Genomic DNA, 27,982 nt, shown 5'->3' with positions numbered 1-27,982 from the left:
GACGGAAACTCAGCTTCTGAGCATGCTCAGAAGAATTTTTTTTAAAAAAAAGATGGCAGCACCAACAGACCGGCACCTACGGAACCAGGTCGATGATGTCATTGTGACATCACCAGCAGGTTACTACTGGTTCGGATAAACCGGTCCGAACCCACTCTGGTTAAAAGATATATTTTGTGGAGTTAATCACTGTATTAACACAGCCGGCCACATGTATGGTATAATAAACTTCTACAGAATAGCTCTGTAGTCACAGAGAAAATCACTTCTGTCAAAATGCATGCAGAGGGAAAAAAAATTAGGTGACAGGACAGTGATAGCATTGATTTATAGAGATACTCGCACCACATATATCATGCCATTAATGCATTGGTGTGACAGCCAAATGTTATGCATACATCGTACAGATCTACTCTTGTGCGATTTACAGTTCCCCACACAATTCAAGGAAGAACTGGATCGAGAAACATTTTAAAAATGTTCCTTTTGAAAAGAGACGGCCTGTTACCCTTACTGATTCTTCACCAGGTGGTTTCTTTTAGCAACTGCCACAACAAAGGGCTTTATATCAGGCATATAACCCCTGCCCTGGCTCTGAAAGACAAGACACTCTGAAGCATCTGTGATCACATTCTTTGCAAGGAGGAATGAGCTCTCCCCATCACTCTTCTTTCTCACTGAAACTACAATAGATAAACATGTATAGATGTTTAACATTAGTTTTCACAGCAGGAATGGTTAACAAGAGGGGAGATTGACTTGCTAGATCTGAAATTTTTATTTTATTATTATTTGGGGGGGGGAGGATGCAGGAAATACATAATTAGGCTGTAATTGTTTGCCCTTCCTTTTTTCCTCCTTCCAATTTTTCATCAGGAATTATTTTCTCTACAATGATTTATTGTGTGTCCCAGCTTTCTTTTCCCCCCTTTCTTTTTATTGATTTGTTGTAGCCCTTTATTGTAATGGCTTTTTTGTTCGCCTTCCTGGGCAAAGCGACAGAAAGACAGGATAGAAATCCAATGTAAACATAATTATAAGAGGCAGCTCCAGAAACAGACAGAGTCGCCATCATGCCGCAAAGCAAAAAATAACACAGAGGCTGGCTGCTCTTGCAGATTCCTGAGGGTCTATGCCATCACTGGGGTTTAAATAAATTTGTTCCCAACTGTTTTTGCTAATCCATTAAAAAAAATGCAAAACTTTTTTTAAAAACAAGGGCCTTTGCTTAGCACAGGCCTCTTGGCATCTGTGCAATTATCATTTGCTATCCTTTCTTCCTTGTACCCAACTCCCCCTGCCTCCCATTTCCAAACTGGAACAAAATAAAATCCAAATTCTGTGCCCAAATCTCATGTAAATGGTACGCTGCCCAGAGTCCCTTGTTGAGCTGGGCAGCTACTGAACTCAAATAAATAAATAAAATTAATAAATATTCATTTTTAGTGATGGAGGAAAATAAATTAGCTTAATAAATAAGTAACCCAGCACTCTACCCAGCTGCAAAAGGGATAAGCAAAATGGACTTAATTATAGGGACCCAGTTCATCTAATAAAAAATAAGGTAGGCAGGAAGATGCATTTTCCCCTTAAATTGTAAAATAAATGTGTTTATCTCCATTTAGAACTGCTCTTCTTGACAAGGTTAAAAAGTGTTGAGACTTTCCCATGGATTTCAAATGAATTATCAGCCCATTCAATATGGAGATGTGGAGATTGCTGATTATTTAATATATGCAAGAACATGCATATATAACACATTTTTTCCAAATACGATTTCATTTCTTTCTTTTCATTTCATTTCAGCCAATGCTGACTGGAGTGAATCATCTCAGGATTTACAAGTTAGTTTCTTTGTTCTTATTTCTAAGATTCTTCCCCTATAATAAAACTTAGTGCTAGAAGAGGTGAATCCTTATGCCCTGCGAGGTTTACCTGCCTCCGTAAGACACAGAGGTCACTATTAGCAGTGGCTTCATTCCAGGTTATCCCTCCTCAAAGAACCAGCTAGTAGAATATCTTACATTGCAGAAATCTAATGGAAAGATGACAGTTAACTCTTAAGATTATACGGAAGGGCAGCTTTTACTGCACTAGAGAACATGAGATGGGATGACACCAATATATGTTGACAACTTCATACATTCCAGGTTCCTAGGAGTTAAACCAACAGGATCATATTTTGGGTCTACTGCATAGTATGGCCTAGCTGAATCTTCAGTCTCAAACTCTAGATACCTTTGTCAATATCTCACAGAAGGAAGGAAGGCCTTAGGAACTGATGCTATTATTTCCAAAGCCTGTTGCTATATTCATTCCAATCATTGACCTATAAATGACCTCTCATCTTCTATCATACATCACTTGGTACCTGCAACATTGCCAATCAAACTGCAGCATGGTTCTTGGTCTCTTTCCCCCAGCGAGAATTGATAGTCTCACTGGTTCTTGGCAGTCTTGGTTCTTGGCCTCTTTCTCCCAGCGAGAATTGATAGTCACTACCCACAGTGGTTTGCTAACTGGTTGGTGTCATCTTCCTATATCTCGTGTCGAGGAAGCGTTCTTCACGCACTGATGGCATTTGCAACATCTGTGAACACAAGACGACTGGGTCTCTGAAGAACACCTTGATTTGCCTAGAAGAAGATTTTAAAAAGTAGGGAGGGAGAGAGAAACAGATTTGCAAGAAATGCATTAATATTTCATTTTCATATGATTCTCCCAAGGTTGCAAAGTATTACACATTAAAAAGCATGCCACTATTAGAGTGAAAGAAATAAAACATGGGAATAAAAATCCTGGTGGCAAAAGTATATGCAATTTTTTTTAAAAGGTGCATTTTAACATTATGTAAGTACAGATATTTTTCAAGTTATGACAACTTGGTCAATGACCGTTCAATTACAATAATGCTAAATGAGAAGGATTTATACAGGTCTGCTCTGTAGTACCTGCCCACAGCCTTCACCTATCCGCCCACCTGCAAGGGTCTCCAGCAAAGCTGACTGAGGAATTCTGGAAGTTGAAGTCCACAAGTCTTAAACTTGCCAAGGTTGGAGATCCCTGTTCCATAGCACCTTGCGGTTTCTTCCCACATAGTGGTCATGTGAGGTCCTTGCTTAATGATCGGTATAGTCCTAGGATTATGATGGCAACTGGGATTGCCAGGATTCTCATTGCCAAACAATGTGGTCATGTGGTGTCACATTTTACAACCACATCACTTAGATAGTCTCCCAATTGCCATTGTAACCAGAGGATCCCTTGTAGTAATAAAAACAACAGCTTGCAACTCATATTTCATACCTTTAGCAAGAAACAATCATTCTAACAAATGTTAAGAAGCTATTGATAACTATTAAATTTCATATATATCCTTCCTTTTCATTATCAGCAAAAATATGTTTTACATACACGCACACACACACACACACCAGTAACTGAGTGTTTTCTGTAAATAAAGCTCTAAATTCATGGTTTTGGAGCTTTAGAACAAAGGATAAGAAAGGGAAATAGAGAGAGTAACAATATTACATAGAGATTTCCAGAAGACCTATTTACATTACAGCATGACTCTCCAAAGAGGAGGTCTCAGAATCTGGTAACACTGATATACAATAATAAACTATTATCTATTTCGTAATGAGGTGCCGCTGTGCTCTCTTATCTCCATTCTTCTTTTAGGATATCAACAGGACTCAATCCCTTTCTGTCACAACAGCATTTCACATGAAATAACAAGGAGCAAGTGTTTTTGACTCCAAGATTACTCAAGGCAACCTTTTGTTCCAAAGTGTAGTCCTCCAATATTTGCTCTTTGGGACCACTGAGGAATCCATGGCACTCCAGGTGTTGCAGGCCTTTAACTCTTGCATCTCATAGCTTGGTCACACCAGAGAGATCTTCTGGAAGTTGGAATTCAGCAACATCTGGATGTTCATCATACATGTTTCTAATGGAAATTAACTGAGCTCCTATCTTTCTGTTACTCCATTTCCATTTCTGTCAGAATTAGATGGTAAACCTTCTAATGTTCTGGCCCTGAATAGTTTTAATATACCCAAATCTTCCCAGGATAGACACCCTTCAAAGTATAATTGTTGTGTGTAATGAGTAGGACATTTCTAGAATAGAGCTACTGAATGAAAGTTCTTTCCAACAAAAGAACTTTGCAACAAAGGTTTCAAAGTTTGTATGTATGATATTAATTCTTCAGAGTCTATTACTATATTTCATATTTTAATTTAGAAAAAGAACCTAATTCTAAAATTGGCAATATGAGAACAGCTATGGTTTCAAGTCCAGGAGACAGGATCTCACCATGATTTAGCCTACAAGTACCCTCCCAAACTAGTCTTCCATGTGTATAGGTTTTCAACTCTCATAATTTCAGCCTTCTGGGAATGATTCAGTGCTCATACCAGCAGGGATTTATGAAAGCTGAAATTCAATATATCTGATAACACAATATTGAAACATTTTTTTAGGACTGAGGGCCATGCTTTTTCACTTTTGTAAAGTGAATGGAAGGACAAGTCAGAAAAAACAATAAGTGGTACCTCTACTTATGAACTTAATTTGTTCCGTGATCAGGTTCTTAAGTAAAAATGTTTGTAAGAAAAAGCAATTTTTCCTATAGGAATCTATGTAAAAGCAAATAATGTGTGCCATTGGGGAAACCACAGGGAGGGTGGAAGCCCTGTTTCCTCCCAAGAGATTTATTTTATTTATTCGACTTCTATGCCGCCCAATCCCAAAGGACTCAGGGCGGCTCCGAAGGACTCAGATTCCTAGAGAGGCCCCACCGAGGGTTCTCCCTGCCTTTTCCGACCTTGTTTCCTTCCAAGAGATTCCTAGAGAGGCCCCACAGTGGCTTCTCCCTGCCTTTTCCGGTTGCAGTTTCGGAGGCTCCGGTTTGTAAGTGGAAAATGGTTCTTGAGAAGAGGCAAAAAAATCTTGAACACCCAGTTCTTATCTAGAAAAGTTCATAAGTAGAGGTATTTGTAGGTAGAGGTACCATTGTGCAATGTAACTCAATTTTTGTTCGAACAATTGCAAACAAATATATGGCTACTCTCCAATCACATGCTTATTAATTGCCTCTTTCGATCATATTCCAAATGACAATTTCATTGTAAATAAAATCTTAGTAAGACCACATCTGGAACGCAGCATTCAGTTTTGGTCACCAGATTTTTAAAGAGATGGAAAAAAGCAACTAGGATGATTACAATCCTGGAGACTAAAACATATGGATAACAGATGCACCATGTAGAATGTCTAATCTAGAGAAAAGAAAGACTGGGGTGACATGATAGCAGTATTTCCAATATTTGAGGGACTGTCCCAAAGAGGGGGTTACAAAGAGGGGGTCAAAGCACCAGAAGGCAAGACTAGAAATAATGGATGGAATTATTTCCCTAATCAAGGAGAGAAGTAACCTGGAATTAAGGAGAAACTTCTTCACATTGAAAACAATCAACTAGTGGAACAGCTTGCCTTCAGAAGTTGCAGGTGCTTCATCACTGGAGGTTTTCAAGAAAAAAAACTGGACAGTCCCTTGTCTCAAATTGTAGAGGGTCTCCTGCTTGAGCAGGGGGCTGGACTAGGAGACCTCCAAGGTTCCTCCAGATCTCTTCCAATTTATTTTGGCAGTCTTTGGAGCCACACACAAATCTCCAGATTTGAGAGTAGGAGAAGCTGCCTTAGAGGTTTCATTGATGGGGAGAAAATGTATTACCTTGCTTTGGGCAGCCTGAACAGAAGCAGCATCTCTACCATGCTCCAACAATTCTTGCTCTAGCTCATCTTGTTCTTCTGCAGGATCAAAATTGTACATGGGCATGAGCTGGTGCCGTAACTTTTCCAGTCTACTCAGGAAATAGAGCGAGACAGAGGGAGAGTGAGTTCCACTACATGAAGCATCAAACCAAGAGAACATTTAAACTTTCCAGGTTTTACTCAGTAACTATTAGGAACCAAATCTCCTGAGCAAAGTGTATAGCATATACATATCAATGCATTCATTTAAAATTGGGAAGAGAAAAATAGTCTCTGCTGTTTCAAATGTGAAGATTTTATTTATTTGTTTGTTTGTTTATTTGTTTATCAGATTTCTATGCCTCCCTTCTCCTGGGACTCAGGGCGGCTCACAGTAAACAATTACAAAACATGAAGAAATCTAATATTAAAATACTCTAAAAATCTCAATACTAAAACACACAGAAATCTAACTTAAATTATTTTCTAAAACCCCTATATATTTTAAAAACAATCATCCGCATTCATCCTATCATATTTCACTCATAGGCCGGGGTAAATGTTAAAATTCAGTGGCCCCAGGCCTGTCAGCAGAAATGCGTTTTCAAGGCCTTACGAAAGACAGGGAGAGTGGGGGCGGTACCAATCTCTGGGGGGATTTGATTCCAGAGGGCAGGGGCTGCCATAGAGAAGGCATTGCCTGGCTGATGGGACCTGGAGAAGGCCAACTCTGTGGGACCTAACCTGTCACTGGGATACATAAAGCAGAAGACGGTGCCGTAGGTAATCTGGTCACATGCCATGTAGGGCTTTATAGGTCATAACCAACACTTTAAATTGCTTTCGGAGACCAATCGGCAGCCAATCTACCTCGCAGAGTGCTTGAGAAACATGGGCATATCTCGGCATGACCCTGACTGGAGGGAGCTTTCTGCAAAAAAAAACACTAGCAAGAGAAAGAAACTGCTTAACTCATATGTATAGAACACTTACCGTTTCCTCTTCCGAATATACAAAACCTAGGGGGCAGGATTAGAAAAACATTATTGTCACCTATACTACTGAATAGCTAAAATCATTTCACATAATTTTACTGCCTTTCCCAATAGGCTTTCTCATAACAGTTACAAGTTAAAATGATAACAGTTTAAAACAACTGATGAGAATAGCTGTACTGAATCACTGGCACCTACAAATGAAGACTATAAACACAATCCAGCATATCCTTTCTTAAAATGGAGCCACCACAAGAAAGTCTCTGCCTCTTTTCACATATTTTATTGACAAGGGCGTGAGCAGGGGAATACAAATGAAAGCAAGTCTTTAAATGAGCTTTACATCTGTTTGCGGCTACATCTGTTTATCTAAATCAGGGGTCCCCCAACCCTCAGGACACAGCCTACCACTGGGCCATGAGCCATTCGGAATTGGGCCGCAGAAGCTGCAGGTAAACATGCACAAGTGTGCACACATCCCCACTTGCAGAAGCAGTGGACAAATGTGGGCACACGTGCTCCATTTGTGTGAGCGGTGTGCATGTCCACGCACTCACTTGCTACCCGCTTACATAGAACCGTCACATCTCCTCCCCCTGCCAGTGTACAAAACCAGAAAGCTTGGGGAACTGATCTAAATAATGCATTAGTTTAACAATCATTGCAAAGGGTTTACAATTATTTGTTTAAAGCAAGGACCAGATTTCTTCTATGGGAATTTTTGTGCATCCTTAAAATCAAGAGATGAAGCGCAATTGGCATAAAACGTGGTCATTACATTCCCAAACATGGTCCCAAGTCTTACCGCTGCTACCGCCAACCCGATAACAGTAATGATGCCAAAGGACAACAGCATGGTCTCCATGACTGGGCCATTGCTGACCACATCTGGAATTTTGGTGCTGATAAAGCTGCTGGGTTCAGGTGTCATTGCAGCCGTTTCTGATCCAGTCTCATCAACTGCGGTCCCACGATCTGTCTCAGGCCTGGTAGTGCCGCTGAAGTACGGAATGCTTACAGTGGGTGTCCTGTAATTCATCCTGAACCAGAGTGCTGTATTCCTTTTCCGTTTGTTAGTTTGTTTGAATGATGGCTTCAACCCCAGTGTTCTTCTTTTTCAATTACGAACTCATCATTTCTCCTCTTCTATCAAGATGGGGAACTTTTCCCCGCTTATTACCTTTAATGGCTCTTCTGAAATGAAGTTCCTGTTGACTAATGCCTAGGCAGAGAAAGAGAGAGAGAAAAGGGATAATTTGCATCCCAAATTATCTTGCACTGAACAGTAAACATTTCTGTATCTACACCACAGATGCAAACCTTGGGAGAATACTCCTTGCCTAAAGTCAAACATATTTACGCATGACCAAGATGAAAAGTCAGCTGGGGACTTCCAAGTTCATAGTCTCAACACTGACAATGTTGTTGTTCTGTTCAAAAGTCCTACTACATTAATCTTCTCCATCCTCTTTTGTTGGACCAAGGGATCTCTCCCCTTTCTAAATAAATTTTGTTTGAGGGTCCAATTTATTGTCAGGATTTACACTAAGATTACAAAATCATGATCCTGTGCTTAACCAATATAGAATACAGAATAACAGAGTTGGAAGGGACCTTGGGGGTCTTCTAATCAAATTCCCTGCTTAGGCAGGAAATCCTACACCACTTCAGATAACTGTTTGTCCAACATTGTCTTAAAAACTTCCAGTGTTGGAGCATCCACAAGTTCTGGAGGCAAGTTGTTCCAATGATTAATTGTTCTAACTGTTGGGAAATTTCTCCTTAGCTCTAGATTGGTTCTCTCCTTGATTAGTTTCCACCCATTGCTCTTGTCCTAACTTCAGACCCTTTGGAGAATAGATTGACTCCCTCTTCTTTCTGGCAACCACTAAATATTGGAACACTGTTACGACATTCCTATGTTCCTAATTTATTATTAATGACTTTATTTATTACTTTATTTATTTATTACTTTATTGATTTGACTTGATTTGATTTGGTTTGATTTGGTTTGATTTGATTTGATTTGAATGCCGCCCCTCTCCGCAGATTCTGGGCGGCTCACAACAATAATAAAACAATGTACAGAAAACAAATCTAATATTTAAAAATCTAAAAATCCATTATTTAAAAGAACATACAACACAAGCATACCATACATAAAACCATATAGGCCTGGGGGAGATGTCTCAGTGCCCCCATGCCTGACGGCAGAGTTGGGCTTTAAGGAGTATGCGAAAGACAAGTAAGGTAGGGGAAATCCTAATCTCTGGGGGGGGCTGGTTCCAGAGCGTCGGGGCCGCCACAGAGAAGGCTCTTCCCCTGGATCCCGCCAGACAACATTATTTAGAAGGCCAACTCATTTATATCTCATTCTTCCTCCAAGAGGAACATAGCAACTACACTCCTGAATTTTAATTTGGCCACCCAGTTAAACAGGGCCTGTAAAAAGAAAGAAAACTGCTTTAAGGTCTGTTGGGATTGTTGACGAGTGGGTATTTCAAGTTTCAAATGATCAAAGGGCTAAGAATCAGAGAAGAGTCAGTAAAGAAATAAAGAGATCTATTATTGATACATGTGTTTTCTTCTGTAACTAAGAACAGATTAATTTTTAGGAATACTATACAGACTGTGAAAATATCCTAGAGCTGTGATGGCAAATCTTTTTTTCCTCGGATGCCGAAAATGTGTGCACCCACACTATCGCGCATGCGTGATTGCCCACACCGATAATTCAATGCCTGCAGAGGGCGAAAACAGCTTCTCCAACCCCATGGAGGCCCTCTGGAGGCTGGAAACCGCCTGTTTCCCAACTTCTGGTGGGCCCAGTATGCTCGTGTTTCACCCTCCACAGACTCTAAAGGCTTCCCTGGAGCCAGAGGAGAGTAATAATACCCTCCCACATCACCCCAAAGGCTCTCTGGGTGCCAAAAATGCCCTCCCAGAACCTCTGTGCGAGCCAAAAATCAGCTGGCCGGCACACACATGCATGTTGGAGCTGAGCTAGGGCAAGGGCTCCCGTGCCATAGGTTTGCCATCACTGTCCTAGAGGGACAGGAGGCAGACTGGGAACTAGACAATAGATAGACAACACAAGAGGCAGATGAGCCCACAGAATGAATGGGGACCTGGTAAACCTCTCAGAAAGGATTCTCCCTAGTTTCTTGGATGGCAAAAGCAAGGTGGCTGGGGAGCGAGGGAAGATGTATTTGCAAATTTGCAAAATTCTGCTACTGTACCTTATAATAAGGCAGTGTTACTACTCATGGTTTTTGCTTCTTGTCTGGTCTAATGCTGACATATGGTGTGTATTTCTTTGGGTTAGACTTAAATTAAGCTCTGAAGACTTTTAATATTATGTCTTATCAGTGCATTTACAATTACACACACCAAGCTAGTCATTCGCCAAGGAAGATATTTAACTGTTAGTATTATCTATATTTATAAGGTTGCTGAAGGTTGCTATATTTATAAGGTTGCTGACCCGGTTACTGCAAAAGTACATCTGTGTAGGTTGGAGTATAATTAGAGTCAGAGACAGCAAAACAAAGGACATGTAACTGGATTTATTTATTTATTACATTATTCTACTGCCCTATTACAGATTCTGTTTCCCATTTGTTGGATTTTTAATAGAGTTTAATTTTATTTTCATATATTAATACTGTACTACCAAAATAGACAAGGATAATAGTCCAGAGAGTTCAAATTTAGACACCATCCACTGCATTTTTTTCCCCTTGGCAAATTTAAATGCTGTTTTACTGTGAGGGTGATTAATTGGGCATATCGAATCACCCTGGTGTATTGAAGGAACATCACAGCTCCTTATTTGCCTCTCGGCCCAACCCAGGGCCATTTCCAAGGCAGTTAATTTTATTGATAGCCGACAATTCTATCTGTATGTGTCACATTTTATTTTATTTTTTGCTGAATTTGAAAATTAAGGGAGACTAGGATAGATCTATTTCGGCCTTATTTTGGCCTCATCAGCTAGCCATACCCACTGGGACTTGAACCTGCAACCTTTGCCTTGTAAGGCAGAGAATTATCCTCTAGGCTACAGTATCCAATCCCTTCAGCTCTGCACCAGGGAATGGTTACATAATTTTGTGTCGAATCACCCTGGTATATTGAAGGAACATCACAGCTCCTTATTTGCCTCTCGGCCCAACCCAGGGCCATTTCCAAGGCAGTTAATTTTATTGATAGCCGACAATTCTATCTGTGTGTGTCACATGTAGCCTAGAGCAGCATTTCCCAACCGGTGTGCCAGGTGTGCCGCCAAGCTCCAGCTGGGCGGGGCACTGCCGGTACTTCCGTCCTGGGGCTCCCGCTCGCAGCTGTCCCTCGGCTCCTGCTCGATGCCGCGGTTTTCGGCGCTCTCCTGCTGGGCCCCAAAGAAGGAAGGCAGGAAGAAGGAGAGCTCCATTCTTCGCGCCTTTTTCCCGCCTTCCTTCTTTGGGGCCCAGCAGGAGAGCGCTGAAAACCGCAGCATCGAGCAGGAGCCGGTTGACAGCTGCGAGCGGGAGCCCCAGGACGGAAGTACCGGCAGCGCCCCGCCCAGCTGGAGCTTCTCTGGTGTCGACGGCAAGGGTCCTTTGTGGCCCGGCGGGAGGGCACTGGCGATGGGAGCGGGGGGGGTGGCCGCAGCGGCCGCAGGCAGTCACGGGGAGATGGCAGCGGCGAGAGGGAGCGCTCTCTCGCTCTCTCTCAGCTGACTGCAAGCGGGAGCCCTGACGGTGGCGGTTGGACGTGCTGCTGGCGCTGCGGGCCTGGCATATACGGTGTCCAGCAGCACGTCCAGCTGCTGCCATCAGGGCTCCCGCTTGCGGTCAGCTGAGAGAGAGAGAGAAAGAAAGAGAGACATATAAGAGAGGCAAAGAGAGAGAGAAAGAGAGACATAGCAAGAGAGGCAGAGAAAGAGAGACAGAGCAAGAAAGAGAGGCAGAGAAAGAGAGATAGAGAAAGAGAGAGAGAAAGAGAGACATAGCAAGAGAGGCAGAGAGAGAGAAAAAGAAAGAGAGACATAGCAAGAGAAAAAGAGAGACTTAGCAAGAGAGGCACAGAGAGAGAGAGAGAGAGAGAAAGAAAGAGAGACATAGCAAGAGAGACAGAGAGAGAGAAAGAGAGAAAAAGAAAGAGAGATAGCAAGAGAGGCAAAGAGACATATAGCAAGACAGTGAAAGAGAGAGAGAGAGCAAGAGAGAGAGAAAAAAGCAAGAAAGAGATAGCAAGAGAGACAGAGAGAGAAAGAGAGCAAGGGAGAGAGAAAGACATAGAGGAAGGGAAGGAGGGAGAGAGAAAGAGAGCAAAAAAGAGAGGAAGAAAGAAAGAAAGAGGGATGGAGAGAGAGAAAGAAGGGAAGGAAGGAAAAGAGAGAAAGAGGGCGAAAGGGAGGAAGAGCGAGGGGTTTTTTGTCCAAACTTTTCTTTAGCCCCCCCCCCCCCGCCCCGCCCCCCCTTTTCAGTGTTCCCCAGGATTTTGAAAATATGAATAATGTGCCGCGGCTCAAAAAAGGTTGGGAAACACTGGCCTAGAGGATAATTCTCTGCCTTACAAGGCAAAGGTTGGAGGTTCAGGTCCCAGTGGGTATGGCTAGCTGATGAGGCCAAAATAAGGCCGAAATAGATCTATCCTAGTCTCCCTTAATTTTCAAATTCAGCAAAAAAACATGTGACATTTTTATAGCTGCCCATCCCAGTCAATGACTCTGGGCATCTTATAATTATGTGCTAGCAAGTCATTTTCTGAGATAATTTGTCCCTGCTGATCTGTTCCCCTCAATGCCATAATTGAGTCTATTCATCTTGATTTTCTATCCTGTGTATTAATTTTTCCTGAGCACAATGAAATGTTCTGGAATTTCCATTTTCCAAAAGACCTTCTACAATTTGGCCTGATTAACACAACTGAGGGACTTTCCAGGAAGCACATGCTACCTTCTCTTTTGTATTTTTTGTGCATCTCGAATAAGTTTCTTGTTCTTCAGCCTTTTCCAAACCCAGCTTGAGAATCTAGAATCTCGATTTCCATATAAGATTCTAATGTTTACTGAACAATCTAAGCATTATTTTGCCAGCATGAGATGATGTTGTGCATGATATTGTAGTATTGGTGATATTTTATATTTATTTCTTCATTTTTATTTTCATTCACATGTTGTCACTGCAGCTGTCAACCATGGTGACATATTCACAGAACTTTCAACCATGATCACAGCATCTCTTCTCACAAAAGTCAGTGCTAGTTCAAACCCTTCAACCACTGTTCAGTACAGACAAGTACAGTAGTGGATTCCTACCAGTACGCATGAGGACGCAGATATGGATAGAGTTTCTTAGCCATCACTTATAAGCACTGCATTTGGTGTGCCTTTATTTTAACTGAAGATCCACAAAACTAACTCAACTTAGGCGCTTTCATCCTAAGAAAGCCATAAACTGTAAAACAAATTCAAAGTGTTGGTGATGACCTATAAAGCCCTACATGGCATCGGACCAGATTACTTACGGGACCACCTTCTGCCCCATGAATCCCAGTGACCGGTTAGGTCCCACAGAGTTGGCCTTTTTCGGGTCCCGTCGGCCAGACAATGTTGTCAGGCGGGGGCTAGGGGAAGAGCCTTCTCTGTGGTGACTCCAGCCCTCTGGAATCAGCTCCCTCCAGAGATTCGCACTGTCCCCACCCTCCTTGCCTTTCGCAAAAGCCTCCAAACTCATTTATGTCGCCAGGCATGGGGCAATTAGATCAAGCCCCTTTCCTCTGTTTACAAGATATAATGTGTGGTTGTGAATGAATTGGTTGATTGTTTTTATTATATATGGGATTTTAGTAGTAACTTTTAACTAATTATATTTGTTGTGTTGCTTTTGTTGTGTCCAGATGGCATCCACCCCAGAGTTCTTAAAGAACTCAGATCTGTCATTGCTACCCCCCTGACTGATTTGTTTAACCAATCCTTGTTAACAGGAGAAGTTCCTGAGGATTGGAGAATGGCCAGTGTTGTGCCTATCCACAAGAAGGGCATTAGAGAAGAAGCTGGTAACTACAGGCCAGTTAGCTTGACATCAGTGGTAGTTAAAATGATGGAGACTCTACTCAAAAAGAGGATAAATCAGCACCTAAAAAACAATAACTTATTGGACCCAAATCAGCATGGCTTTACTGAAGGCAAATCATGTCAGACTAATCTCATTGATTTCTTTGACTATGTCACAAAGGTGTTGGATGAAGGTGGTGCCGTGGATATTGCCTACCTGGAATTCAGCAAAGCCTTTGATACGGTTCCACATAAAGAGCTGATAGATAAATTAGTGAAGATTGGACTTAATTCCTGGATAGTTCAATGGATTTGCAGCTGGCTGAAGCATAGACATCAGAGAGTTATTGTTAACGGCGAGTATTCTGAGCAGAGTCAGGTTACAAGCGGTGTGCCACAAGGGTCTGTTCTGGGTCCTATTCTTTTTAATATGTTTGTGAGTGACATAGGGGAAGGTTTGGTAGGGAAGGTTTGCCTATTTGCCGATGACTCTAAAGTGTACAATAGGGTTGATATTCCTGGAGGTGTCTGTAATATGGTAAATGATTTAGCTTTACTAGATAAATGGTCAAAGCAATGGAAACTGCAGTTTAATGTTTCCAAATGTAAAATAATGCACTTGGGGAAAAGGAATCCTCAATCTGAGTATTGTATCGGCAGTTCTGTGTTAGCAAATACTTCAGAAGAAAAGGATTTAGGGGTAGTGATTTCTGACAGTCTCAAAATGGGTAAACAGTGCAGTCAGGCGGTAGGGAAAGCAAGTAGGATGCTTGGCTGCATAGCTAGAGGTATAACAAGCAGGAAGAGGGAGATTATGATCCCGCTATATAGAATGCTGGTGAGACCACATTTGGAATACTGTGTTCAGTTCTGGAGACCTCACCTACAAAAAGATATTGACAAAATTGAACGGGTCCAAAGACGGGCTACAAAAATGGTGGAAGGTCTTAAGCATAAAACGTATCAGGAAAGACTTAATGAACTCAATCTGTATAGTCTGGAGGACAGAAGGAAAAGGGGGGACATGATCGAAACATTTAAATATATTAAAGGGTTAAATAAGGTCCAGGAGGGAAGTGTTTTTAATAGGAAAGTGAACACAAGAACAAGGGGACACAATCTGAAGTTAGTTGGGGGAAAGATCAAAAGCAACATGAGAAAATATTATTTTACTGAAAGAGTTGGAACAAACTTCCAGCAGACGTGGTAGATAAATCCACAGTAACTGAATTTAAACATGCCTGGGATAAACACATATCCATCCTAAGATAAAATACAGAAAATAGTATAAGGGCAGACTAGATGGACCAGGAGGTCTTTTTCTGCCGTCAGACTTCTATGTTTCTATGTTTCTATGCTTTTGTACCCTGTGAGCCGCCCTGATAATAATAATAATAATAATAATAATAATTATTATTATTATTATTATTATTATTATTATTATTATTATTATTTGGCTTAACAAGTTTTTCCTCAACATGCAATCCCTCTGTGGCTCAAACAAACATGCCAAAAACTGACCGTGATCAAGTTTATATCTTACTTTCTCTTGCTAGTCAGATCAGTTTTGCTGCAGGCAGGCTGGCTGAGAGTAATTAAAAAGAACAGCCCAGTCTTGTTCCTAAAGTGTTGCTGAACATTCAGGACCCTCCAGCTGCCTAGTCAGGCCTCACTCAGCCTTTCCACCCAAGGAAAAGGAATTTTCCTTATTGTAATTGCCTGCAGAGGAAATCTGGTATCTCTTTTTCTTTCCCATGGCTGTGAGATTTGACAGGGCAAGGGGGGGGGGAGAAACTTGGAGTGGACAGCTGGGGGGAGGAGGGAGAGAACCCCAGAGCAGAATGCAGGAGATTTCCCTCCCTTTATTGCTCAATATGACAGGCACTCCTGCTCCCTAAGGCCTGTTGTGTTCCCATCCATCCATGTCCTCAATTCCTCCCTGGATATACCTTGCCTATCACCAGCTCAGCCCAGGGGCATCAGCACCTACTGAGATAATGCCTAGGTAAAGAGGAGCTAAGCCCTGCTCTTATCCCAGGGGTTGGCAGCCGGCAGGATGGGGTGGAATGCAGTTCCACTGGCGGAAATGAAGCTGTGTGCCCAGCTTTAGCTGACCATCCCCCCTTCCATCCTCCTCCTCCTCCTCGGAAAGCGACAGGGAGACCAGCACCAGCAGGAGTTGCAGGGGGTCCATTTCCTCCCCCCTCTTTTCTCAACAGCTGATCGGCACCTGTTCGCCTAGCTACCCAGGGGGTGACCCAGGAAGGAGAGCGCGGGAAACACAAAGCAAATTATCACCCTAGAGAGCGACACTGGTGAGGTTGTAAGTCGAGGACTTAACAGTTCACTTGAACGATGATGATCGTTCAAGCCACTCCCACCTGGTCACATGGCCAGCAAGCCACACCCACAAAATAAGCCACACCCACAGTGTGGCAGTAAAAATTTTGGCTGCCCATTACTGGGTACACCTCAGATGCCTGGGGACACACCCCAGAAAATTTATTTATTTATTTATTTATTGATTTATTTATTTTGTCAAGTACCTATTGGTGGTATATATACATTGGTAGATGTAATATATGTACTACATCTACCAATAGTATATATACTATTGGTAGTATATGTACATTGGTAGATATAACACTGTTGATACACATGAGATGGGTACTACGTAATAAGAGGGAAAGATTAGGACAGGGACGGTAGGCATGCTGGTGCACTTATGCACACCCCCTTACACAATTACCCAATTGCCACACACACAATGCCCTCAGGCCAAGATCGCTGCCACACAGGGAAGAGCGTAACCCTTCTACCCACAGCCCCGGGATTAATCCCTTGAACCTGCCTGCCATTCATTTCAAGCCAGGAGGATGGGTCGTGCGGATGCATGTCCCGGAGAGTGGAAGACTCTGACCCGGTCACTAAACCAGGCTTTTCAATGGCCGTCCGAAAGGGCCAGCAGTAATCGGATTGTTTTGCTGAAAGCTGGGCTGCCTGGGGGCGGCGAGGTGGGGGGGGAGTGTCTACGGCTTTGCTGCAATTCAGATTACCTGCATCGGAGAGGAATGAAGGGCTGCCCGGGTGCTGGCACGGCCTGACGTGCCATTGTGCTTTCCAAGATGCTACAAGCCAGCCTCACCCCGCTTCCTGCCGCTGCCCCCTCTTTAATCTCCCTTGCTTTTGATCTCTCCTTATTCCCCGGGATTGGCTAACACAGGGCGGCGCTTTGGTGAAGGATTGGGCCGGTCGGCCCGTCACTCAGGAAAGAGGAGGATTGGCTCGTTTTCAAAGCTCCCAAAACCGGGAATGCAAAGCGAGATTTCACGCGGTCCAGGCTACGTCGCGTTGCGCGTTCGGGCAGAGGGGAAAGCGCTACCTTGGAAGGTCACAGGGCCCGTATTAAGGGTGCTGGTGGGTCAATCACATTCCCTTCCCGCGGCTGCTTTGTTGGGACGAACCCAACCATCCCCGCACGGAAAGGCGACCATTTGTACTACCTTTGGGAAATCGGGCGTCGACCTTACGTTCAAGATGTAGCTAATAAATTCGCTCGTGTAACGGAGGTGGGAAATGCACTACCTCTATCCCCCACGCGCCAATTTTGCAACTGGCCATTACTTCATAAGAAATGACTACTTCGATGAAGTTTCCTTTCGGCACTTTTTAATGAAAGTCATCAGAAAAGGGTTTAGAGCAAGGTCATCCTAGTCCACGGATAAGGCTAAACAAGGTTTAAAACACGGTGTGTAGTCAAGCCATAGATTGAGTCTGCTATGCATATTGCCAAGCCATGGTTTGTTTATGTTTTGCTAAATAAGACGCTGGATGTCACACACATGCGCGCCCGCACACATGCACACACACATCTATTAACAATGGTTTATTTGAAGGGTGGGGTTCAATTCGCTCTGAATCCAGCCAAAGAAAATACAGAATAATTTAGAGCGGGAATAAATATATGACTATAAATATATATATTATTTGACAAACTTGTATAGGATAGTAGTTTCTATAAACGTAAGTAAAAAGTAACGATAATAGAGGACAGTAGGACAAGGATGGTAGGCACAAGGGTGCGCTTATGCACGTCCCTTACAGACATCTTAGAAACGGGAAGAGGTAAACTGTAGATTGTAGGTTAAAGATTTTGGGGTTTGAGGAAGAAACCATGTGTGTGTGTGTGTGTGTGTGTGTGTGTGTGTGGTGTGTGTATGTATACTGCTAAAAAAAAATAAAGGGAACACTCAAAGAACATATCCTAGATCTGAATGAATGAAATATTCTCATTGAATACTTTGTTCTGTACAAAGTTGAATGTGCACAACAGCGTGTGATTGTCAATCAGTGTTGCTTCCTAAGAGGACAGTTTGATTTCACAGAAGTTTGATTTCACAGAAGTTTGATTTACTTGGAGTTATATTGTGTTGCTTAAGCGTTCCCTTTATTTTTTTTTAGCAATGTGTATGTGCATATATGTATAAATAAATAAATAAATGAAAGACTTTATAGTATACTTTATAGTACACTTGGTAACTTTATTGCACACTTTAATCGGTATGCATTAAAAATGATATTCCGTGTCGTATATATGTGATAAGGCAACTTTGCGCCCTGCCACGAAAATCATCGTTGAAAGCCTACTAGATTTGAGCTCGATTGAAAGATGGCGTCAATTTTTTTGGGTAATCCTGAACTTCTTCAGCAGAATTACCTGTGGTTTCCACACGGCGTCTCCCTTGTCTCGCTCAACGCGCTCCGGAAAAAAGTGGGGGGGATGAGGGCATTTTGGAAGGCGGACCTTTGGCTCCCTCGGAACCTCGCGTCAATGGCGTTGTTGGCAACCGAGCAGAAGCGTTTGTCGCTCGCCCCGGAAGAGTTGTTCCCTCCCGAGCATCTGATCTCCACCATCCGACGAAGACTTGCAGTTTTCCCTTTTTGCAGGTAAAAACTGAAAGTCTCTGTCGTGCGCGCCCGACCTCGTATCCGGAAGAAAACGCATGTGGCGTTTCCTCCCTTTTCGTTCAGTGGAAAGTCATTTTTAAAAAAAATTGCAATAGGAAGGCGTCTGTGTGCTTGATTTCATATAGAGTTCGCTTTGGGCATATTAAGATATAGAATAGAATGGAATTTTATTGGCCAAGTGTGATTGGACACACAAGGGATTTGTCTTGGTGCATATGCTCTCGGCGTACATAAAAGAAAAAGATACATTAAGATACAGACATTAAAGCAGCCGATTGTCCTCTATCAACATTAGAGTGCAATCAGTCTTTACAAGCAGTGCACGTTAAACTTAATGCTTAGGTGGAAGTTGGCTATTGTTTCTGTAATTGCCATTCTCCATTGGGAACTCGAATGTAGAATTGCAATCATGAGATAAAAATAATTAAGAGACCTATGATTATCAGCTTCCCCCATGAGTTTTGGTTTGGGGGAAAATGTTTGCAAATAAAAGATACATAAGAAACTTAGCCTAGCTATACAGTATTAAGAATTGACCCAATGTGATATGGATATGCAGATGGGGTTAGCAAGAAAAGTAATAATATTTTCACATATTTGCAAATGCTGTGGAAGGCCAGTGAGTTTTCAAAATGTAGGATGGATTCTTAGAAAATATTTCAAAAAGTTTATGACTGAAGATTAAGTGGATTCAGATTAAGGTTGTATAATTGTAGCGACATCCTTTATAATGTCTGTGGAAATTCCCAGTCATCCAGGTTATGGTTGTCCCAAAGGTGCTTTTTCCAAGAGGCAATTGGATTTTCTGGGTTTTCTTTGAAGACATTTTACTTCTCATCTAAGAATTGGAGCTTCTGGGATGAGAAGCGAAAACATCTTCAAAGAAAAATCAGGAAGTCCGATTCCCTCTTCAAAAGGCACCCTTGTGACCCCAATGTAATAAACAACCTATTTAGCAGATTTTATAAGTTCCATGTAAAAGGTTCTGCAAAAAGGCAATCCTGGAACCAGCGAAATCTGGGGGCCGGGCAAGGAACAGAATGAATCTGCCCCTCAGAGTGGAAGCCACACTAGATGCTGTTCTAAGAACTCACTCCAGAGCAAAATACCATAGTCTTTCAAGACTGAAGGTTGCCAATGATAAGTTCCATGCAAATCAATGAGAGCAAAGCATAAGTAATTTTTATAATGGGATCACTGAACTGCCCTTTAAGAATAAGGAAAATATAAGGGAGGAACTTCCTTTTTCCGTCTAGTTCAACTCTGTTCAGCTAGGACACAAGTACACAACATGTTCACTTTTGTTAAAGTACAATGCAGTTTCTTGGATATTATGTGAATCTATCTGTTATGATTCAGAAATAATGCTTATTGAGTGGCACAAAAGCTCTGATTTTTGTTTATCTAGCCATCTATGATTAAACAAATAACAGTCTTATGTGATGATGGTGAAGATTCCTCACATGCTCAGTTCAGCAGTGTACTAGGTATATGCAGCATAAAATATTTGGAAGCTTTTATGCACAGAGGCCACACAGGGTAGCAAATCTTTTTATCTCATTGGATTCAAAAGAGATACACCGCCAACGTTCAAAAGCATTTCTAGAGCTGATCATGCTTGATTTTATTTCACCATAATTGATCTGATAGAATTAAAATATTATGTTAAAATGGGACGGTGCCTGTGTGTGTGTGAACCATTTAGATGTATTTATAATGTACAACTTATAACATAACAAAAATGTTTGCCTAAGAAGCAAAAATTGACAGTGACTCCATATATAACATCTAATATGTCTATTGTGAGAAGTTGTATCTATTTCAGACATGAAGGGGACTTTAATGTAAGAACATAAGAAGAGCCATGCTGAATCAGGCCAAAGCCCATCGGGTCCAGCATTCTGTGTCACACAGTGGGCCACCAATTGTCCATGGGGATCTTGAGCAGAAAGAGAAGGCAAACCCCCCCTTTCCCTCGACCCCCAACAAATGGTACCCAAGGGAATCCTACCTGCCTCAACCAACATAGAGGCAGCACTTGGATATCCGTTCAATTACCACCTATACACTTGGCATCCATGAATTTGTCTAATCCTGCCTTGAAGCTATCCAGTGCTGTATTTAGTGAAATCAATATTGCCACCTGAGTAATGCACAGAAGAAGAACATGGCTAGATTTACAGTCATAAAAATAAATTCTATGTTAACATAATATATGATATTGTAATGGTCTATTTTTTTTCTGTGCAAAGTAATCCTGTTTTGAATTTGAGAAGATTAATTTGTTTATCTCCCCATCTCTTAGTGTACTACTAGGACCAGATGGCATTTGAATCTGACACCTATGTTCTTCTCTGCAAAAACGATGAGTTCAGAATATTGTGCCATGGTGATGTATACTGTTACACCAAACTACTAATAGAGGCCCTGCAGTAGTCCTGCAAAGAAGAATCGGTGCTTATACCTAAAAACTGATATTTTTCCTGAAGCAATGACACCTTTTAGTGGTATTTTTTACAGGAAGATTTTGTGTCCGTTCTCTTACCATGGATATTTTAGAATGCAGCGAATTGAAGATTCTTTTCTAAATTCCCGGCACAGGCTTCTGAGAAATTACTCCTATTATAAAGCCAATTTGGTCTCAGCTGTCAATGTGGTCAAGCATTGGCAAGGCGTGTTTGAGGCAAACAATATCCCAGAAGCACAGACATCCTCTGAATATATTGTTTCTCATGTACTGGGGGCAAAAACAGTTAAGTACAGTAGGTGTAAAACTATAGATCAACCTTAAATGCAGTAACTGAAATATACTTTTAAATATTTTTCTGTATGGTTATTGTCCAAATATTTTCAGCCCAAAACTGGATGATCTAATATAATATGTGTACTGAGCATCAAAATGGATCTTTCAGAATCAAACTTACCTGTGATTTGTCACATAACAAATCTCTCTAAGACATAAATATTACTTCTTGCAGGCAAATTGAAGCTTGGGTGTGGTTCCAAAGAATTGTGTTGGTTCGTGGAATTGTTGGCTGTTTGCAATGGCATTGGTTTTTAATATATCTTTTTCTTCATTATTAAGTACAGCAGGTGTATGTGTCTTCATTTACTGTAGAATTATTATTATTATTTATTAGATTTGTATGCCGCCCCTCTCCGCAGACACGGGGCGGCTCACAGCAATGACAAAAACAATATACAGTAACAAATCTAATATTAAAGTTTAAAATAACAATTTTACATTAAAAAGCCTAAAAAACCCCAATGTATAAAAAAGCATACACACAAACATATCATACATACAGCTATATAGGCAAGGGGGGGGGATGTCTCAGTTCCCCCATGCCTGACGACAGAGGTGGGTTTTAAGAAGTTTACGAAAGGCAAGGAGGGTGGGGGCAGTCCTGATCCCTGGGGAGAGCTGGTTCCAGAGGGTCGGGGCCGCCCCAGAGAAGGCTCTTTCCCTGGGTCCCGCCAGACAACATTGTTTAGTCGACGGGATCCGGAGAAGGCCAACTCTGTGGGACCTAACCGGCCGCTGGGATTCATGCGGCAGAAGGCGGTCTCGCAGATATCCTGGTCCGGTGCCATGAGGGGCTTTATAGGTCATAACCAACACTTTGAATTGTGACCGGAAATTGATCAACAACCAATGCAGACTGCGGAGTGTTGGAATAACATGGGCATACCTAGGGAAGCCCATGATTGCTCTCGCAGCTGCATTCTGCACGATCTGAAGTTTCCGAACACTCTTCAAAGAGTGTTTAATGGCTAAGCTCCTACTCCTGCTTCATAACTAGAAATTAGGTTTAATCAGCAGTTAGAAGAACATGATCACTCGTGATCATACCCTTTGGGGGTAAGTAATGTGCAGAGTGCTGAGAAGGAAAAATAAATACTTAGATAATGAAATTATCAATGAAGGCATGCGGTAAGAAAAGAAAACAGCTGAAGCTAGTTTAAACCAACATCATTCACTCCAACCTTCATCATTGTCTCCATCATGTCCATGTATCATGTTCCACATTTTTCCCTACACTCTCAATTAACAGAGTTATATATTTTTACCTGCAGCTTTATCATTTTTGGCATTATTAAATTTTTATTACTACTTCTTTTTCTTCTACTTTAGACACTAACAATTTCCCCCCCCTTGAGTACTAACATTTTTGGGATTGTCACCAGCTATAAGTGTTTTGGTAAATATAGATGTTCATAAAAAGGATTTTTCAGTAATTAGAAAAAGTGTAATCAGCCTTAATCCTACCTGTGTCATAAGTAACTTAGTCTTAGTCTTAATTCTTCTTAATAAATAAATAATCTGGAGGACAGAAGGAAAAGGGGGGACATGATCGAAACATTTAAATATATTAAAGGGTTAAATAAGGTCCAGGAGGGAAGTGTTTTTAATAGGAAAGTGAACACAAGAACAAGGGGACACAATCTGAAGTTAGTTGGGGGAAAGATCAAAAGCAACATGAGAAAATATTATTTTACTGAAAGAGTAGTAGATCCTTGGAACAAACTTCCAGCAGTTGTGGTAGATAAATCCACAGTAACTGAATTTAAACATGCCTGGGATAAACATATATCCATCCTAAGATAAAATACAGAAAATAGTATAAGGGCAGACTAGATGGACCATGAGGTCTTTTTCTGCCGTCAGACTTCTATGTTTCTATGTAATCACCCTATAGGGGAAGATGGGCAACATAAACATTTAACAAATAAAAATAGATAACCTGCATACAGTTTTATATAGCTAATAAATTTCATTTCACTGATGCTCCTATCACAGAATGTGCTCAAGCAGAGGCTGATCAACACCTTTTAAAGATGCTTTTAAATTGGATTCTTGCACTGAGCAGGAATTTGAATATGATGGTTTAAATAATGCTTTCCAACTCTGTGATATTGTCATTTCCCACTCTCTGTATTTGTTAATATGGATATTTAGCATTAATTATATTGTTTTGCCTCAGAGCATGGTATACTAAACAATGATTGTAAGTTGCAGGAAGCTAGATACTGATTTATTGGGGGCGGGGATGTTGGAATTTATAAAATATGACCAAATATATTTCATTTGTAATGGAAAATATTTCATTGATGAAAGACAGAAATTAAGAGTGTTGAATTAGGAAATAGAGAAAAGCAAAATAATTAAAGTACTAACCTATTTTTCTTACTGTAGATGGTCAAATACCATCAGTGTTTATTCAATGAACGTTAGCCTTTATGAGCTATTCTGGTTAAAGGAAATGATAGAGCAATTTGTTAATGGAGCCATTTATGCAGACATTTAATTTCCTTTAATTGGATGCTGGAGAGGCATCTGTCAAATACACTTTTCATTTAGTTGGACTTGAGCATTGGCAAGCTAGTACAGTAGATGAGAAATTTATCCTCTGTCAGCCTTCACATTGCCAGCCTCTTTTTTTGCCAGTGGGTTACACTTGTATGCTACTTATCTACCATACAAATTATTATTAGCCTCTTACATTTAGAAGCAACATGGCCTACAATGGTGGAGTTGTTGCTATTCTCCTTTGTTGATGTTCACCTACATCTCCCCAAAGGAGAGAAATTGAGCTACCTGGGCTAAGATGATGTTTATGCAGTGGTGGTTGACTTCCTCCTTCAAGGCCATCTCCATAATTTATGTGGGGGAGACACATCAACATCTGTAAAAAGTCCAATGTTTCCGGATGACATCAAATTGTGGTGACATATTGGAATGGCATCCAACATACTGGATTAGATGGATTTAGTTTTTCCATAGGTTTTTTTTAATAATGGCCATATATCTATGGTAGGTAGGTGACTGTTTTACAAAGAACATATGGACTTCATCTAAAATAAAATATTTATTGTTCAGTTCCAGAGTCTGAATGCCAGCAGCGTAGCTGCTCCCCTTTCAGCAAAGCAACAAAAACAGATCCAACAGCTCTGTGCTAAACGACTACAAAGGTAGGCACTCTGGTCTTTCTTCTTTTCATCTTTTCTTTGTAAACCTGGAGCAAGTAGAAACTAAAGCGACCAAATTGCAACATCACCTAATTTGAAGCCTTCCCTGAACCTTGTGTCCTGAAATAATGGGAGAAAAGAGATACGAGACATGTATATAATTATTTTCAAGATAACCTAGAAAGGAGATACTACCCACTACACTTGAGTTAGAAATAAGCAATGAAAGAGTGTTCAATAATGCAGGTATTAACTATCCCCACTCCCTTTATGGCAAAATTGTAGATATGCATTTACTGTTTAATTAAATTGTGAGTAAATCTGTTCAAAATCTATGAAGCTGTACTAAGAAATGCACCAGCAAAGAGATGTTAGAGCTAGTAGAACTAATAATATTTACTAGCTTAAAGTATCATAGGTAAAGATAAAGGATTTCCCTTGTCCAATTGTGTCCAGCTGTAGGGGGTAGTGCTCATTTCTGTTTCTTAGACAAGGGAGCCAGCTATGGTAAGCCTGGCTAAACCCTGAGGTGCACTGTACCCTTTTACCTTCCCACCAATATGGTACCTATTTATCTACTCACATTTGCATTCTTTCAATTGGCTATATGGGCAGAAACAAGGGCAAGTAACAGGAGTCACTCTGTTGCCACGGTGCTTAGATCTTGAACCCAGGCTGTCAGTTTTCCAACTCACAAGCTCGATGTCTTTAACGGCTGAGCCATCACACCCCTACTAAATTATAATAAAGTCATTTAAATCAGAGGTTCCCAAACTCAATTACTTTAAAACTTGTGGACTTTAACTCCCAGAATTCCCTTGCCAGCGCTGGGGAAGTCAACAAGTCTTAAAGTGGCCAAATTTGGGGAGCCCTGATTTAAATAAAGAAGTTATTTTGAGCAAAGCAGGAGTCAGATAAGGTACTTCACCCATTCTAAACAAAAATATTTATTACATAGAAACATAAAAACATAGAAGACTGACGGCAGAAAAAGACCTCATGGTCCATCTAGTCTGCCCTTATACTATTTCCTGTATTTTATCTTACAATGGATATATGTTTATCCCAGGCATGTTTAAATTCAGTTACTGTGGATCTACCAACCACGTCTGCTGGAAGTTTGTTCCAAGGATCTACTACTCTTTCAGTGAAATAATATTTTCTCATGTTGCTTTTGATCTTTCCCCCAACTAATTACTATTACCGGTAGTTTCTTACAAATTGAAATGAGCACTATGAGTACATTTAGAAATTATTTATGATAAAATGCTCTCCGGTAGTACTGGTTGTTCCTGCCTTTCATTTCATTCACAGAGGAAAAGACTGCCAGCGCAGTTTGCTTTTTAGCAAATGGATGTGGAAATAAATGTGATGATAACATCTTGTACAACTTTGGCCAAAAGTATCACACAACTCACTTTCTATTCCAGGATGCCAGTACAGTATGTTCTTGGTGAATGGGATTTCCAAGATCTGACTCTCAAGATGAAGCCTCCAGTTTTCATTCCTCGACCAGAGACAGAGGCAAGTTATTGGAAAAAACTGCAGCTGTTTTCTACATTCGTATAAATGCCTACAAGGTTCTTCCTGACTTTGCCTTCTCATAAATAAGCATAGGAATTTTACATTTATATATTGGTCCCATTGTCTGATGACTTTAAAGAAACTTCAGAATAAGTTTAATTGCCATTTTCTTATCTCCCGTGATGCAGCTTTTCTCTTGAATGTCTCACTTTTTTCACAAACCCGAGGTCTAAAGTGTGGGTGTTTATCAAAAAGCAACAACTAAAAGTTTCCAGTTCCTGTGGTTTTCTCGGTTGGAAATTACAGTTTATCCTGCCTTGCTATGGAACATGATGATGAATTATTTTGTGATCCTTTATAGTTCCCATATTCTAACTAAAGATCTGAACTCTCAGTACATCCCTTAATAATCTGGATGCCAAATCTTCCTTTGCAAAAGGAGCTTAAAAGGAATAGCCCAACCCCAAACCGATAGTCATAATGTTACTTTCTGTGTCAGGCTGTCATTTTCACAGACCTGAAGTCTGCCCACCCATTTTTAGGCCAGCCTGCTTTGTAGTTAAGTACACTGTTGTGTTCTATCTTTGTGTTTGCCAACATATCAAATAGCATGTGGAGCTAATTTCAAAGCAAAACACAGCAATGGCCTTTTTGCACACTTTAATTTTTGCTGATCTTCTGTCCCCCGCTCTCTTTGCTCACATTCCTGAATGGACCTGAATGGAATGAGTGGGATTTGTCAGTTCGTTATCAGTTAGTTACACTGTGTTGGTTTTTGAATGACCCTCTTATCAATAAAATGTACATTTAATGTAATGGATAACAGAGATTGGCAGCCTGAAGAGCATAATGTTAGAACCAGATATTTTTTTCATTTATCTTCCTGGAATACTACAGCTACTTTAAACGCTTGAAATTCTCTAAATAGATTCTATTTTAATATTCGTTTTTTTTAAAAAAAAAATTGTTTCCATATTACTGACTCAATTTATTGTTTGGGTAAATTATCTGTGGAGTCCTTGGTCTTCTCTGAGCTTGTTTGTTTGCTTGCAGACATTTCATCACTTAGTGATTAAATAAAATCATTAGTCCTGGTGATTGTGGGTTTGCTCCCTGTTTATATATTTGTCCTGCCAATGTTGGCAGGAGTGGGGTTTTCTCCCTGAGAGTTCCTTGATCAGGTTATTGTTTTCTCTTTATCGTTTATCTGATGTTAATCCTATCCTATGTGGATGTAGGCTCTGGACAGAATTTTGAATTGACTTTAAATGTAGTTTTATCTCTATTTATCTCTTGAAAGCTGATTTGTTTGAATGCTACATTTCCAGAAATTCCCTAGCATTTTTAGATCTAGTTTGGTATAGGATTCTCATAGTTTCCAAGTTCAAATTATGGGTGACTCTGTATGTACATAGTGAAAGTAAGAAGTTTTAATTCTGACTTCTAATTCCTCGGCGTGTTCATGGATGCACTCTTTAGTCTTCTGCCCAGTTGTCGTACATCATGGCTGTTACAATCACACTGTGTGTTGCAATGCACTTTGGATTTTTTTCTCTTTTTGGGCTCTTGGGGCTTCTGTTTTAAGTTGTTTTGAAGGGCTTTAGTTAGTTTATTTACCATGGTGATGCTGTGAGGTTGCTGTTAGTTGTTTATAAAATGTATGGTACTGCTCTATTTTTCACAACTTGTGTTGCTTGTGGCGAGGTGGCGCAGCAGGTAGAGT

The 27,982-nt window shown here is 40.9% G+C and overlaps 2 protein-coding genes across 7 annotated transcripts in view; one reads left to right on the top strand and one right to left on the bottom strand.

Annotated features, from left to right (window-relative positions):
* Window positions 1-797: 797 nt before the first annotated feature.
* Window positions 798-18,717, bottom strand: C2H3orf18 (chromosome 2 C3orf18 homolog). 2 transcript variants are annotated; one of them, XM_070738737.1, is made up of 5 exons: window positions 18,515-18,717; window positions 7,561-7,977; window positions 6,754-6,779; window positions 5,741-5,870; window positions 798-2,636 (listed from the first exon to the last, which is right to left on the bottom strand). In XM_070738737.1, the coding sequence occupies exons 2-5, from the start codon at window positions 7,792-7,794 to the stop codon at window positions 2,565-2,567; spliced, it is 462 nt and encodes a 153-aa protein (XP_070594838.1). In that variant the 5' UTR covers window positions 7,795-7,977; window positions 18,515-18,717; the 3' UTR covers window positions 798-2,564. The 2 variants fall into 2 exon arrangements, with proteins under 2 accessions (XP_070594838.1, XP_070594837.1); XM_070738736.1 differs by lacking the exon at window positions 18,515-18,717 and adding an exon at window positions 16,854-17,170.
* The window catches only part of HEMK1 (HemK methyltransferase family member 1), a 66,929-nt gene continuing 56,134 nt past the window's right edge, over window positions 17,188-27,982 (top strand). Inside the window, exons 1-5 of one of the 5 annotated variants that reach the window (XM_070738732.1) lie at window positions 17,188-17,545; window positions 18,509-18,744; window positions 21,071-21,517; window positions 24,647-24,738; window positions 26,166-26,259. In XM_070738732.1, coding sequence (XP_070594833.1) covers window positions 21,257-21,517; window positions 24,647-24,738; window positions 26,166-26,259 — 447 coding nt within the window. In that variant the 5' untranslated portion in view covers window positions 17,188-17,545; window positions 18,509-18,744; window positions 21,071-21,256. Of the gene's footprint in view, window positions 17,546-18,508; window positions 18,745-21,070; window positions 21,518-24,646; window positions 24,739-26,165; window positions 26,260-27,982 lie in introns of those variants that run through there. The other 4 variants (XM_070738733.1, XM_070738728.1, XM_070738729.1 and 1 more) reach the window with 4 other exon arrangements.

The sequence above is a fragment of the Erythrolamprus reginae genome, chromosome 2 (genome assembly GCF_031021105.1).
Source record: "Erythrolamprus reginae isolate rEryReg1 chromosome 2, rEryReg1.hap1, whole genome shotgun sequence".
Classification (NCBI taxonomy): domain Eukaryota; kingdom Metazoa; phylum Chordata; class Lepidosauria; order Squamata; family Dipsadidae; genus Erythrolamprus; species Erythrolamprus reginae.
The sequence above is the reverse complement of the archived record's forward strand: the minus strand, read 5'-3'. Positions and strand labels throughout refer to the sequence as shown.

Coding starts and splice junctions, on each gene's coding strand:
- C2H3orf18 (XM_070738737.1), bottom strand. CDS start 7,794: ATGAATTACAGGACACCCACTGTAAGCATTCCGTACTTCAGCGGCACT. Junction 5,871..6,753: donor TATATTCGGAAGAGGAAACG/GTAAGTGTTCTA, acceptor TTTCCTGAGTAG/ACTGGAAAAGTTACGGCACC. Junction 2,637..5,740: donor TTCAGGCTGCCCAAAGCAAG/GTAATACATTTT, acceptor ATCTTCTTCTAG/GCAAATCAAGGTGTTCTTCA.